Source organism: Coregonus lavaretus (assembly GCF_964263955.1).
Source record: "Coregonus lavaretus genome assembly, chromosome: 15".
In the NCBI taxonomy this organism is placed as follows: domain Eukaryota; kingdom Metazoa; phylum Chordata; class Actinopteri; order Salmoniformes; family Salmonidae; genus Coregonus; species Coregonus lavaretus.
The window spans coordinates 23358640-23374862 of NC_140002.1; the positions used below are offsets into that span (position 1 = coordinate 23358640).

General features: G+C 42.0%; 1 protein-coding gene across 1 annotated transcript in view; it reads right to left on the reverse strand.

Moving 5' to 3' along the window:
- Positions 1–10861: 10861 nt before the first annotated feature.
- LOC311143195 (G protein-coupled receptor kinase 6-like) overlaps positions 10862–16223 on the reverse strand; it is a 47694-nt gene continuing 42332 nt past the window's right edge. The window contains exon 16 of the mRNA XM_084178982.1: positions 10862–14591. Coding sequence (XP_084035108.1) covers positions 14541–14591 — 51 coding nt within the window. The 3' untranslated portion in view covers positions 10862–14540. The remainder of the gene's footprint in view (positions 14592–16223) is intronic.

A 16223-nucleotide genomic window follows, 5' to 3' on the forward strand; every position in this document is an offset into this window, starting at 1 on the left:
GCTACTGGAGAGAAGAATGCTCGATCGTGAGGTGATATAGAAAGGAGCTGTTGTTTGGCGAGGTCTCTCTAACTGAAAATACACAATCTAAGTGATTGACAGTTCGTATTCTGCAGTCATAAAAGTATGCCTTATTTACTTTGAAGAACTACTAAAATAGTGATTTTGTCAGCTAGCATAGGCAGCAGCTCTATAGAGTTTAGTTGACTTGGAATGAAATAATAAAGTCATCAAATAAAACAAATGTAATATACACAACAACTGAAATATTTTATTAAAGTAATGTGAATAAATTATGGTTAATAAGTGATAAGCCGTAATGGGCAGTCACTACCATCATGGGACTTTTGTTTTATTCTGCATTTTTACAGCATTCAAACATAATGCACAGTGCATTTAAGAAAATTATAATAATAATACTACAACGGAATCCTTGATCATTATTTTTATAATCGAACAGAAACCGAACAGACCTCAAAAATCACTAATTGCTCAGCACTTCAGCTAGCACATAAAGTTCTGAGAACCATATGTTTCTTAGAGCTTGGTGAGAGAGTGGTTGTCCTATGCTTATTTTGCATACACCCTTCCCACACCTGTAACAGGTGTGGCTAAAATAGCCAAATCCACTAATTTGAAGGGTTGTCCACATACTTTTGTATATTTAGTGTAGGTTCTTAATCTCCCAACCCCATAATTGCTATCAAGCCATTTCAGGCTATCAATCAAGTTAGAGTAGCTAGTCTAACTATCTTAGTTAAGATAACCTGTTGAAAAATAGACATAGCTTTTACCCTCGGAATACCACCCATACCATCTTCATGTTGCCTACTTCAAGCCCCCTCTAAAATAATGGGTGCATGACGCCCCTAAAGCAATATTTATTTAGCATGAGCACCTGATGAATGTCAGGTTGGGAGATACAGCTTGCCATTTCCATCAAATCTGATCATGAAAATGTCAATACAACTCGTTGTTTACCTTTGTTGCCCGTGCGTTTCCTTGCGTCCTGATAGGTTATCCTGATGGACTGAACTCAGAGACACGACTCGCTCCGTTCCATTTAAATGGCCGTCGAGCTCACAGTTTATGACAGCAAGAGAAACCCTTGAACCAAGGTGTTTCGGATGTATTTATCAATAAAGTAAATACAGATATCATAAAGTATTTGTTCTGTTGTCTTGAGCGCAAATTACTTCCTCTCCATCCCCACAGCATGCAGTCATTCAGTGAGTGATGTTACGCCTCCGTTCCACGCGAACTTCCTCTGGTTCCTTTGAATCTCCTTTCATGAACGATGCGTGGCAATTACGAGCGCTGTGTCGTGTTTGGTAATGAGGGCTAGAATACCGTAGGCTACATTCACCTTGGCAAACTGGCTCCTCCCTTTCTAGCTATCGTTTATTCAATCAATCTCCTCCTTTCGCTCCATCGTAATCGTGACATTCAAGCGGTGTAGTTTATACGGCCACACAATCAATGCAGATAGGAGTTTTCCAAGGACGTGAACTGAGAGGAGCGCAAATACTGCAGCCTGCTCTTGAAAAGGTTCAAATTCATCTTTGATATAGCAGGGCATGATTATCTCTCTTGAATATTATATGCTGTGTCATTATCCAGACTTGCAAATGGCACACTTGCTGTTCTATTTCAAATAGCATGCATCATAATACTTCAAATGTAGTCAATATATATCCAGGTTCAACTGATCCTGTAAGACAGCTCACAGCTGATCGTGTATCTGCTCCAACAAATAAAATATTCAAGGTACCATTTGGCTAATGACACAACACTACAAATTGTGTGTGTAGGCTACTTTACTGTATTTATACATGGGATATTGCTTTTCAACAGTAAAAATCGCTGGAGGACAATTCCCTATTAGGAAAGAGAAGGTAGTAAGTAGCCAACACATGCTCACATGACTGTATGGCTTTGTTTTAGGATTGTGTACTTTAGGGAGTTGTGAGCCCAATTCAAAAACTTGATTTTGCTCATCTGCAATAATGGCACCGCTAACCTGTGTAATTAGCCATTGGAGATTTCCACTTTTCCTCACTGACAGAGAGCCAGCCTGTTACACTACTCACCATATCCACTCTCTCACAATACAGCTATTGTGTGTTCATGGATCATTGTTTGACAAGTGAGGCTTAGATTGAGAGGTAGACCACACAATACAGCCTCAGAACAATACAAAGAATCATCATTCAATCGTTATTCTTTGTTAATACGAGTGAAATTGTGTTGCCATAAACTTCTGTCAAAGGGTGGCGGGGAGAGGAGGGTTTGACGTTGTTCTTTCAGTGAGCTGTCTTTTCCAGTGGTCCTGTCAGAAACCAACCTCTGTGGCCTCTTTTCCTTCACCCCCCCCCCCCCCCCCCCCCCCCCCCCCCCCCCCCCCTCCACTCTTGGCAATCCAACATTTGATCTCCAAATAGTCTCCAGCTGTTCAACAGTCAATAGAGATACTATACACTAGAACTCTTGGCTTCTCCATCATGAGATGTATTTGTTTCCCAAGAAGTGATTTCAATTGGACTCTTTGCCTAGCTCAATTGGACTCTTTTCCTTGCCCCTGGCTATGTTCCTTTGAGAAATGCTCACCCATATTTCAATGGGTCGTATAGAGCTGGCTCAGAAACCTCCATGTCAGAGAAGTCTCCAAGACTGTGTTACTGGGTAATTAATTATTAAGGTCATGAGATAGAGATCATTCTACACAGCCTGCTAAACATTTGAGGCTGACTAAGATTGAACATTGAATGTCAAACGTTGAATCTTAAAAACTGTGAAAATCTTGACTGAAAACAACATTTTGTCAGATGGTCTGCTGTGCAAACGCAACTTTAAAAGCTTCTACACTCTTAGAAAAAAAGTTCCAAAAGGGATCTTCGGCTCTCCAGTGGAATTCACAACTTTTATTCATTTAGCAAATACAGTGTCCATATTAGGACACACTCAGTCTCCATATGGACACCATACAGACCATATTTCATGCATGTACTGTAAATAGCTAGGGAAATGCTGTAGCATGTAAAGGGTTTGTGCATTTCTTACAGGGACAGCTAGGATCTCTCCCCTGCTTAGTGTTCAGTGGCTTATGTGTCAGACGAGATCTGTCTGTCACCTAGGCTGCCAAAGCACTGGATGACAAATAATGAATATGAATTTACTTACAATGTCCTCCTCTACCACATGTACTGTTGAATGGATGACAAAGGCCAGAATTCAATCCGATCATGCTTTGTGGACAATGCAGCTTTTAAAGGCAATGTCCCCGCTTTCACAGAGACTGTATTCACGGTAAATGCTGCATATGTCGACTCAATCGGAAATTACCTTTATATGGCGTATTGTCGACAAAGCGTGATCGGATTGAATCCCTAAATCATTCTGGTCAGAAAGAGACTTGTGTTGTTGTTGTTGTTGTTGTTGCTTGAAATGTGCCTAGAGTAGACCCCTAGATTCCATTCCAGACTGTTTTATTACAACGTTAGGGAATCTGGCTACAATAGCAGTTCTAAACATGGTCAAACAGTTTTCTAGCTCTAGACTAGCTTTCTGTGGTTGGGTGACCTATCGCTCTATTTGGAATCTGTACAACATTATCACCATGAAACAATACAGACATTGCTATGACAACACTCACAGCGGAGGGATATTGTAAAAAAAAAAGTAATGTATGCAAATGTACTGTATGTAAAATGTATTCATGCATGACTGTAAATCACTTTGGATAAAAGCATCTGCTAAATGGCATATATTATTTTAAATTCCAGTACAAAAGGCTATGAACGATCTCTCTCACTTCACCTTTGTTTTTGTGCAATAAGAGATAACAAACATATCAGAGAGCATGCAGATCCAAGAGGAAAGATCACTGGAGCAGTGGGATCATAAATACGCTGTACGCTGCCTCATGGTGCTCTAGTAATAGAAACGGTATACAACAGTACTGTCATTCTCTGTTTTGGACTGCATTTGGATTGATTCATCTCATCACTACAGAGGTAGCTAAATGGAAACCCTGGCACACTAACATACTATTGTACTGTACTTTTGTTATATTGTTATATTGTTATGTCTCTTTTCCAAGTTGTGAAGAAAGCCAAGAGAGACATCTTGTTTCTAACAGTTTCTTCAGACAATTTGTTCCATATGCGAGCTGACTTTGTGTTTATAGTCAAGTGTTATCCAGTATTTTGTAAACACAAACATCTAAATCATGACACATCAGTACAGCACGTTCACAAGGAATCACGACCATCAGCTGCTGAGAGCTGTAATTTGTTGCTTCATTCCCATGGGTTTGGTGAAGGTGGGTAGTAAGCACGAATCATGGTATAGTGCAACCGAGAGAATTCAAAAACACATTTCATCAAAAATAATGATAGTGTCCCATCTCATGCGGAATTACTAGAACAAATCATTGGAAGCTATAATTTCTCCCCTCTTCATTCCCAGTGGTGTACTCAAGGCCACGAACAAGATGGCACTGACAGACATGATCGCCTTGTTTCTAGCTCCTAGCCAATTTAATAAGAATGGCTCACCCCTTGTTCAAAAATGGCATTTTTCCCTTTATCCAGATTACAACCTCTCACTTTCAGTTATTAGAAAATTTATAATTTTCAAAATATCACCCTTTCTAAAACAAGCCATACAAAACTGGTTGCAATTCCAGTTTGATCCTCCAGAAAAGACAGAACAAATATAACAACAAATAATGTTTACATTCAAATATGCTAATTGATTAAAAAAAACATTCTTTATGGAAAAAATGTTTTAAAAAATAATTATTTGTTAATGATATTATGAATAAGAAAGCTGGAGTTATGTCACGTGCAGTTAACAATATGGAAATGTTTGCTCTATCCAAAATTACAACCAACTGATTGCAGCATTACCACAAAAATGTAGGAGGCAAGTGGAAGGGGGAGAAGGTAGGGAACTTGATTGTCTGCCTTTGATTAAAATTGGCATAAATATAAAAATATATCAGTTTTACTTGAGGACCAAAGTGTTGTCCACAGCGCCATTCAGGTTGCAAAATAGTTGGGAAGAGATTTTCGATATGCCGATTCCACAAAACAACGCTTGATTCAACACTTAATTAGTAAAAATATGTATCTTTAACTTACAATCTGTAGAAACTATGCAATTAGACAGGCTCAGAATCTATGTGAAACATCCCAGCACAGTTAAAATATATGGCACATGGAAATCTGCCATGTGCAGTTTACGGATATACTGTAGGTTGGATGGACTGAGAATAGCTGAGGGGTGGGTTTAAAAGCGCATGTTCTATAATAGTTATGACTGAAAACACAATGTACACAAGTACTATCTATCTAGATGTAATGTACAGTACATTCGGAAAGTATTCGGACCCCCTGAAGTTTTCCACATTTTGTTAAGTTACAGCCTTATTCTAAAATCGATACAATTGTTTTCTTTCCTCATCAATCTACACATAACACCCCATAATGACAAAGCAAAAACAGGTTTATAGAAATGTTTTTTTTTTTTTTTGACTGAAATGTCACATTTACATAAGTATTCAGACCCTTTACTCAGTACTTTGTTGAAGCAACTTCTGCAGCAATTATAGCCTCGAGTCTTGGGAATGAGCTTGGCACACCTGTATTTGGGGAGTTTCTCCCATTCTTCTCTGCAGATCCTCTCGAGCTGTCAGGTTGAATGGGGAGCGTTGCTGCACAGCTATTTTCAGGTCTCTCCGGAGATGTTGAAATCTGGTTCAAGTCTGGAATCTGGCTAGGCCACTCAAGGACATTCAGAGACTTGTCCCGAAGCCACTCCTGCATTGTCTTGGCTGTTTAGGGTTGTTGTCCTGTTGGAAGGTGAACCTTCCCTCCAGTCTGAGGTCCTGAGCGCTCTGGAGCAGGTTTTCATCATGGATCGCTCTGTACTTTGTGGCGTTCATTTTTTCCTCGATCCCCGCAGCATGATGCTGCCACCACCATGCTTCACCGTAGGGATGGTGCCAGGTTTCCTCCAGACGTGACGCTTGGTATTCAGGCCAAAGAGTTCAATCTTGATTCTCATGGTCTGAGAGTCCTTTAGGTGCCTTTTGGCAAACTCCAAGCGGACTGTCATGTGCCTTTTACTGAGGAGTGGCTTCAGTCTGGCCACTTTACCATAAAGGCCTGATTGGTGGTGCTGCAGAGATGGTTGTACTTCTGGAAGGTTCTCCCATCTCCACAGAGGAACTCTGGAGCTCTGTCAGAGTGACCATCCAACCTGACAGAGCTTGAGAGGATCTGCAGAGAATGGTAAACTCCCCAAATACAGCGTCATACCCAAGAAGACTTGAGGCTGTAATCGCTGCCAAAGACACTTCAACAAAGTACTGAGTAAATGAATACTTACGTAAATGTGATATTTCAGTTTTTTGCAAACATTTCTAAAAACCCGGTTTTGCTTTGTCATTATGGGGTATTGTGGGTAGATTGATGTGGAAAAAGTCAACGGGTCTGAATACTTTCCGAATGCACTGTAAAGGAATATCTCCCCGTAGCATTCACTTCTGTCATCATGAAATGCTTTGAGAGGCTAGTTAAGGATCATATCTCTGACACCTTACCCAACACCTTAGACCCACTACAATTTGCATACCGCCCCAAACAGATCAACGGATGACACAATGCCATCGCACTGCACACTGCCCTATCCCATCTGGACAAGAGGAATACCTATAATAGTGCCCTCCAAGCTCATCACTAAGCTTGGGGCCCTGGGTCTCAACCCCGCCCTGTGCAACTGGGTCCTGGACTTCCTGACGGGCCAATCCCAGGTGGTGAAGGTAGGCAACAACACTGCCGCCAGGCTGATCCTCAACACGGTGGCCCCACAAGGGTGCGTGCTCAGCCCCCTCCTGTACTCCCTGTTCACCCATGACTGTGTGGCCACGCACGTCTCCAACTCAATCATGAAGTTTGCAGACAACACAACAGTGGTAGGTCTGATTACCAACAATGGCGAGTCATCCTACAGGGAGGAGATGAGGGACCTGGTGGAGTGGTGTCAGGAAAAAAGCCTGTCACTCAACATCAACAAAACGAAGGAGCTGATCGTGGACTTCAGTAGACAACAGAGAGAGCACGCCCCCATCTACATCGACGGGGCTGCAGTGGAGAGGGTGAAAAGCTTCAAGTTCCTCGGCAATTGCACTGTCCTCAACCGCAGCGCTCTCCAGAGGGTGGTGAGGTCAGCTCAACCGGGGGCACACTGCCTACCCTCCATGACATCTACAGCACTCGGTGAAAGATAAACATTTTGCTGCACCTGCGATAACATCTGCAAAATATGTGTACACGACCAATACAATTTGGTCTATTATTGAGGGACTGTAGAAGCAAGCAAGCAACCTCCCCCCCCCCAACACGGATTGTGTTTTGCTAGGCTGACTTACACCGTGGCCTCAGTGGTCGGATGCAGTGTCAGGCTGAGATGAAGGAAACCTATTTCCCACATATTGAGGAGGAGTGATATTTTCATTTCACAGCAGGGGTTAACCATTCTGTGTGTGGGAAATCACAGTACTATGTGACCTAAGCTTGACTAAACATCCATAAAGTGTCCACCCAGCAAACCAGTGACACAGGATATTTCCAGTGTCGTCCTATAGGGAATAGGAGACTGTGGCTTGTTCATAGTATGTGTGTGTGTGTGTGACTAACGTGACCTAGTGAGTGAGAGCAATAAAAAAAAAGTCACTCCAGTGATCATGTGCTCACTGGAGTGACATCAAAGTCACTAACTGTCCATTGTGATTGGTTGTTGTGACTGAGTGTGACTGACACGTGGCACACGGAGGTGTAATTCAGATAGATACTATCAGTGACACAGCAGCATCAGGGAGGCCAGGTCGGGGCACAATGGAAAGCATTGTGTCGTGACGTCGGGTCCCGTTCACTCTCTCTCCCCTTGGGCTTTATTCTGGGTTTTTCCCTGGAAGTTGACTCAAGTGAAGTTCTAATTTCCCAGTAAATGGAGAATACCTCAACTGGGCACAACACGTGGTCATCCCAAATGGCACCCTATTCCCTATTTAGTGCACTACTTTTGACCAGGGCCCACCGGGTAGGGGCCACTTGGGACGCAGTCTTAGAGAGTGATTCAGAAGGCTAATGAAATGTAGTGTCTCTTCCATAGAAATGAAACGCTCAGTGGTTTTAGTCTCCTATTTTTTATCGGTTGCAAAGAGACTTGATGCACACTAAGTAAATCACAAGTGAAATAGCCTGAAGAACAGTCGCCACCTAGATACCTACAGTGCATTCGAAAAGTATTCAGAACTTCACTTTTTCCACATTTTGTTACGTTACAGCCTTATTCTAAAATGTATTACATTGTTTTTTCCCCCTCATCAATCTACACACATTACCCCATAATGACAAAGCTAAAATGTTTGCAAATTTATTAAAAATAAAAAGCTGAAATATTACATTTACATATGTATTCAGACCCTTTACTCAGTACTTTGTTGAAGCACCTTTGGCAGCGATTACTGCCTCGAGTCTTCTTGGGTATAATGCTATAAGCTTGGCACACCTGTATTGTAAACAAATCAAATTTTGTAAACAAATCCCATTTTGTTAAACTCCCATATATATTGGGTGAAATGCCACAGTGCGCCATCACAGCAGCAAGATGTGTGACCTGTTGCCACAAGAAAAAGGCAACCAGTGAAGGGGGGCGGGTGGGGGTGCCTGATGCCACTCTGGGACACATGAAAGCTGTGAGAGGAGCTAAAGCTATAGTTCCTCCATGACCCTGGTTGATAAGGCAGCTGAGAGTTGGCAGCATAGAGTCATCTCTGGCTAATACAAATAGGCAGAGAGGAGGGAAACAGAGAAACAGCTGTCTTTCTCACCCGTGAACCTCCTGGTTTGAAGACAGTTCTAAGATCCACATGCAGTCAGGATGATGAAAGAGTGTTGTCGCCAGTAGAGGTACCTGAGGGAATGCATGAAAGATATAGGTGATACAGATGAATGTGATTAAATGGAGACAAAGTTTTGAATTAAAAGGGTTTGTTCAAAAGCTTTGTTCACATGCTGTAAAATCATTAAGGTTACAAAGGTCTCTATACCTGAAGGGACAGCAGCTGAGCCTAAATATGGGTTTTGCTGTGCTCTACATCATCATTGTCATCTGCTCTAATCAGTAACTGACTGACTTCAAACATAAACCTTTAATGGTTGAGAGGGGATGAGAGTTGGGAGGCGGGATAGATATGCTGGTTCTGGTGTTATACTGTATGCTTCAGGATTGTTGTGGAGAGAGAAATAGAGAGACTAAGAGAGAGACAGAGAGAGAGAGAGAGAGAGAGAGAGAGTGATTGGTGCCCCTCTATTCACTTAATCACACACTCCCAATCAGCTAATGTCTACATAAAAACAATACATTCAACGTCCTTGGTGATCCACGACTGGGAGAGAAAAATACAAAAACATTGTGTTTCACTCTCTCTCTCAGCGTGCAACACCCCAGCCTACCCGGATGATACATTCATGCCTTAAAGACAGTCTGCACTGGGCCTCCTTTCAATATTAAAAAACAGAAGTCTATTTGCAGCATTATTTATTTATTTTAAATCCCTCTTAAAGAGGGTTGCCTGGCAACGGTGGAGAGGCTGGTGAGGAGTGAGAGAGAGGAAAGAGAGAGAGGTGTGAGGGAGGGAGGGAGGGGCACTGATGATGGTTTGGAGAGGAGGAGAGCCAGACAGATGAAGGCTCAATCAGCTCTGTATGGTGAAAATAAGTGCTGGGACAGAGAGGCTCTCTGGTAGAATAGCATACAGTGATGTGGGAGCTACACAATACACATCATAATCCTACAGGGAGAAAGAGTTCAAATGGATGGTGGGTACCAACACCAGGTGATGCACCTGCTGCACCAATCAAATGCAGCTTTCCTCCAAATTAATTATCCCTCCAAATTCTCTTCAATTGAATATTTTCTTGAAAATCTGATGCCCAAAGGAATGCAGGTGCAGCGGAGATAATTTGAAATCACGCTCTCGTGATCAGTAGCCCTGCCTGAGACTCATAAGCCCAATAGTTGCCCTCGGACCAGAGGGATTTTCCTTTGGTCTAATGGTTAATACTTAATTTTGGTTCTCGAGCGAGAGCTACCGGTTTCGAATCCCACCTGTTACACAGGCAACTGTCATCTATACTGAACAAAAATATAAATGCAACATGTAAAGTGTTGGTCCCATGTGCTGAAATAAAACATCCCAGAAATTGTCCATACACACAAAAAGCTTATTACCTTCAAATGTGTTTACATCCCTGTTAGTGAGCATTTCTCCTTTGCCAAGATAATAAATCCACCTGACAGGTGTGACATATCAAGAAGCTGATTGAACAGCATGATCATTACACAGATGCACCTTGCGCTGGGGACAATAAAAGGCCACTCTAAAATGTGCAGTTTTGTCATACAACACAATGCCACAGATGTCAAGTTTTGAGGGAGCGCGCAATTGGCATGCTGACTGCAGGAATTTCTGTCTGTAATAAAGCCCTTTTGTGGGGAAAAATGTATTCTGATTGGTTGGACCTGGCTCCCCGGTGTGTGGGTTTGGCTCCCAAATGGGTGGGCCTATGCCCTCCCAGGCCCACCCATGGCTGTGCCCCTGCCCAGTCATGTGAAATCCATAGATTAGGTCCTAATGAATGTATGAACTGTAACTCGGTAAATTCGTTGAAATTGTTGCGTTTATATTTTTGTTCAGCATACATTCTCCTGGCTCCTCCTATCTGCATGACATTTCAAACTGTCATAAATCTTCGTTTGCAAGATTGAATTACACAAGACATGCCAAAGCTAAACCAAAAAAGTTTTATTGAAGTAAAATACTGTGTTACATGGAGGTCCAGTTTTACTGGCCATGACTAACGTACATTTTCACAGGCACCTACTGAGATGGGTTAGAGGCAGACAGTACGAGTTGATAGAGGGGACAGAGAGAGAGAGAACAAAAGAGCTCAAACAAACATCACATCAGAGTGATACATAGCATGTACATGGCACATTTACACCCCATCATCATCATCACTATCCTCTCGGTTGCTTCCATTTGGCATGTTTACACAGTAGGACAACAGAGACATACGTAATGGTCTCTAGTGACACACAGTATGACATTTGGCCTTGCAGAAGACAGGGTGGGAAGGCAATGGAGTCACAAAGGATGGTAACATGAATAAAGTCTCCAACCTTCCTGAGCTCAGGGAGGTATCACACATGCAACGTAACAAACGTTGTGACGTGGATTTAGATACAATGGATCAGACCAAGAAGACTAAGTTCTTGGTTTAATATGGTATTTAAAGAATATATGGACATTGGACGCAATATCATTTCAGATACATAACATGTTCTACAAGTGAAGTGTAACACAAAGTGTGCCTCCAAGGTGTGAGGGCTTAGTGCAGTCTGAACATAGTTGGCAAAATGTCAAGAGTATGGAAACACCAAAAACATTTACAGAATATTTGAACTGAAAGCAGTTTGGAGTGAACACTAAGGTAAAAACATTGAGCACAATAAATAACTGAAATAAAATGTTGAAGTCTTGTACAGGTAGATAAAGATGGCAGGATAATGTTAGGAAGGAAGCACCTTACTAAAGACATGACCAGTTTGACTGCTTAGAATTAGCATAGCCTAGTATTACAGTTCAGCACATGATGCACCCAATAGCTTTTTACAGCTGCTGTAGCTCACCATGAACGCTTGTAGAATCACAGAAGGCTATAAAAACAAGAGTTAAAAGTGTAACACAAAATAACATAAAAGCAGTGAAATTCAACAGATAAATATTAAAAGCGTAAGCAAAAGTCCCTGAACCCTTTAAAGTCAAAGTAAGGTGTGTGAAAAGGCCATGACTTCACTGTCTGGCGCTAGAAGACACTAACTGCCATTTTCACTTCACAGATAGTGCCTTTTCACATAGGGAACAGCCCTATAGTATTTAACTGAAATTCCAAACCTTGAACAAACATATCTCCTGTCCCGTTTGAGCTTGAATTGTTGTTACTAATTGGCCCAAGGGGGTACAGCATCATTCGTGGGGGACATGTTTACTGTTGCCTTGCTTTGATTTACATTTGATTGAGTTGTCAAATAATATGAATTCAATGTGAAATCAACAAAAAATGTCACCATGTCATTGGATTTAGGTTAAAGGTTGGGTGAAAAAAATACAAAATTCCCTGACGTTGCTGACTTTCTGCAAATCCAATCAGCTTTCCACGTTGATTCAACGTCATCACATTGATTTTTTGTTGTTGAAATGAAGTGGAAACAACATTGATTCAACCAGTTATTGCCCAGAGGGTCCATTCCATTCTTTACTGAGGTAAGAATTAAGTACATGTTTGGTAAATTTAACTGTTCTCATACCCACTGTCAAAACCTGTTGCTTTGTGCTCTCCTGTTGGGCTTGGAATACTAACAGAGATTTAGACAACCTCCTGACGTTCCGAGAACATTCCAAGAACTCCCTTGTATAGTAGCACGTTCACTCATCATGAGCAGGACAGAGAGTCTAGTACAGGGTTTCCCAAACTCGGTCCTGAGGACCCCAAGGTGTTCACGTTTTGGTTTTTGCCCTTACACTACACAGCTGATTCAAATAATCAACTAATCATCAAGCTTTGATTATTTGAATCAGCTGTGTAATGCTAGGGCAAAAACCAAAACGTGCAGGTCGCGGGTTCCCAGGACAAAGTTTGTGAAATGATGGTCTAGTGGTTATGGTAAAATATGGACACACACAAAACATCAGTGCATTGAAAGAAGAAAGTGTGACATGGATGCAGACAGACAGAGAGAGGCTCTCCCTCCTCTCACATTGTGTAAGCCTGGCTCAGGAGCACAGAGAAATCATAATAATCATACTAGAAGTCCTGCTCTAGTATCACGGTGAAACTGTTGTTGTTGTGGTTGTAACTTTACACCAGTTTTAAAAAATTATATTGCTAAATAAACAAAAGTAGCATAACTTTACACGGTACAGTATGGTACTGACTGGAATGTAGGCAAGTTAATCTGAGAATCACACACAATAAAACACAATTCAATGAGAGATGGGGACGGTAAGAGGAGTATTGGAAGTCTCTTTCACTTCCGTTGGGAGTGCTGAGGTTTCCATGGAGATGGTTTGACCTCTCCGTGAACTATCCCTTCCCCTTTGACCCCTCTTCCTCAGTCTAATAGAGTCTCTGTTAAGGAGGGTTCAGCGGGGGATACCATAGTCCCATAGTCTGTCAGGGAGCTCAGTCCCTCAGTCCTATTAGTCCCACATCCACAAGGAGAATCCCACTGAGTTACATAATGCAGACACACATCAGCATGGCAAAGGAACACATGAGGTACAACAGCGGCAGAGGAGACAGGAGAGAGAGAGAGAGAGAGAGGCAGCATGGTCTGAACCTACTCGACAGATAGCTTTGTTTGATTTTTGTCACAGAAACAGGTATATATAAAATATGTTAAATACATGAATACCTTAAACCATCAAAGGCACCTTGAATGGGAAGGACTTAATTATTCAAATATTTGGAGGATAAAAACAAACCAGTTTGGTCATAAGGGAAAATGTATGTACTCACTAACTGAAAGTCGCTCTGGATAAGAGCGTCTGCTAAATGACTAAAATGTAAATGTAAAAATAAGTGCAGCGCTAAATTAAACTCAGGAGCTCTGTGACAAACGTGTAGCCATCTAGAGGATGCCGTGGTAGAGGAAACTCCAAGGCCATTCTAGGCTATCCTCGTCTTACGAATTGGTCCCTTTCGGCAATTGAATTACTGTACTATAATGCAGGGCGTTTTCAGAAAATTCCCTTCTCTAGCTCATAATGTGGTTGGGAACTAACATGCTTTCTACCTAAACCCAGATTCTTAGGAAAACACACTTAGGACTTTAGAGGTGATTGTCACATATTTGATACACTTGTTTGTACTTGTGCACTTATATATGCATTGTTTAGTCATATCTATTTGGCTTACATCAAGTGTCTCTAGATAGAACCCTAAAATGTACATATCACCTCATACTAAGTTCACCTCAGTCTTCAATTTCCTTTTAAGCCTACACTTCACACAAATATCCTAATTTGATTGTCTAGAATTGCATGAAGTGAATACAAATAATATATATATTTTATATATATTTAAAATAAAGATGGTTAGTAATCTGAGCCCAGTCGACACTTTTTAGAAGACAAAGAAAAGCAGAAAGAAAAAGGAAAGAGGTTGAGAATGACATCAACATCAACAGATGGGGGGGGGGGGGGCAGTATGGTCACTTAGCAGTTGTTGCCTCGCATGAAAATGTGGACTGGTTCTGAATCATGATTACATTTAAATAACATGGACTTTATGGCTATATATTGAAAATATACATTCCAATATTTATATAGAACTATTTTAAAATACAAATGTGCAAAATTTGTAAACAAATGAGATCCTTGGTGAGGCTGGGAGGAGGGTGCTCAGTCACAGCCTGGTGGGCTCCTCGTCACTGTCGCTGCAGTTCCCACAGCAGTCCTGACAGAGAGCGACAGAGAGCAGGTCATTATCAAGAGGCCCAAAGAGAAGTGTATGACTATAAGTATTGATAGGGATACGGAACACCATTATGTAAGCTTCAGGAGCATGATCTGACAATTAATCTTGATGGTTGTACAGTCGTCTCAAATAAAACTGTGAAGGACCTCGACGTTACTCTGGACCCTGATCTCTCTTTTGACGAACATATCAAGAATATTTCAATGGCAGCTTTTTTCCATATTCGTAACATTTGCAAAAAACAGAAACGTTTTGTCCAAAAATTATGCAGAAAAGCTATTCCATGCTTCTGTCACTTCTAGATGAGACTACTGCAATGCTCTACTCTCTTCGGCTACAGCACTAAATAAACTTCACTTAGTGCTAAATAAGGCTGCTAGAATCTTAAGACTAGAACCCAAAAATGTGATCATATTACTCCAGTGCTAGCCTCTCTACACTGGCGACCATTAAGTCTTTACTGAAGGCTCATCTCTTCAGTAGGTCCTATGATTGAGTGTTATCTGGCCCAGGGTTGCGAAGGTGAACAGCAAGGCTTTGGAGTGACGAACCGCCCTTGCTGTCTCTGCCTGGCCGGCTCCCCTCTCTCCACTGGGATTCACTGCCTCTGACCCTATTACGGGGGCTGAGTCACTGGCTTACTAGTGCTCTTCCATGCCGTCCCTAGGAGGGGTGCGTCACCTTGTGCCAGGCTTTTTTCGCTATACTCAAGTGGGTTGAGTCACTGACGTGCCCCCTCGGGCTCGTGCAGTGGAGGAGATCTTCGTGGGCTATATTCAGCCTTGTCTCAGGGTAGTAAGTTGGTGATCTGTTGATATCCCTCTAGTGATGTTGGGGCTGTGCTTTGGCAAAGTGGGTGGGGTTATATCCTGCCTGGTTGGCCCTGTCCAGGGGTATCGTCGGACAGGGCCACAGTGTCCCCCGAACCCCCCTGTCTCAGCCTCCAGTTTCTATGCTGCAATAGTCTATGTGCCGGGGGGCTAGGGTCAGTCTGTTATATCTGGTGAAATTCTCCTGTCTTATCTGGTGTCCTGTGTGAACTTAAGTATGCTCTCTCTCTTCTCTTCCCCCCCCTCTCCCCCCAACTGACATTTACTCCTGAGGTGCTGACCTGTTGCACCCTCTACAACCACTGTGATTATGATTTGACCCTGCTGTTCATCTATGAATGTTTGAACATCTTGAAGAACGATCTGGCCTTAATGGCCATGTATAATCTCCACCCAGCACAGCCAGAAGAGGACTGGCCACGACCTCAGAGCCTGGTTCCTCTCTAGGTTTCTTCCTAGGTCCTGCCTTTCTAGGGAGTTTTTCCTAGCCATCGTGCTTCTATTTCTGCATTGCTTGCTGTTTGGGGTTTTAGGTTGGGTTTCTGTATAAGCACTTTGTGACATCTGCTGATGTAAAAAGGCTTTATTTGATATGATGTACTACAGTACCCATACTGCTCATTGTGAGATCTTACACAGAGCATTATGGGTGATGTAGTACATCATGCTACAATAGGTGCATTCTGGTTTATCAAAAAATCCCAGTAGTCAATTAGAATCCATACACCTAGAGGCCAAAATATACAGAGACCTAACAAATCAAACAGAAAATATAATGTAG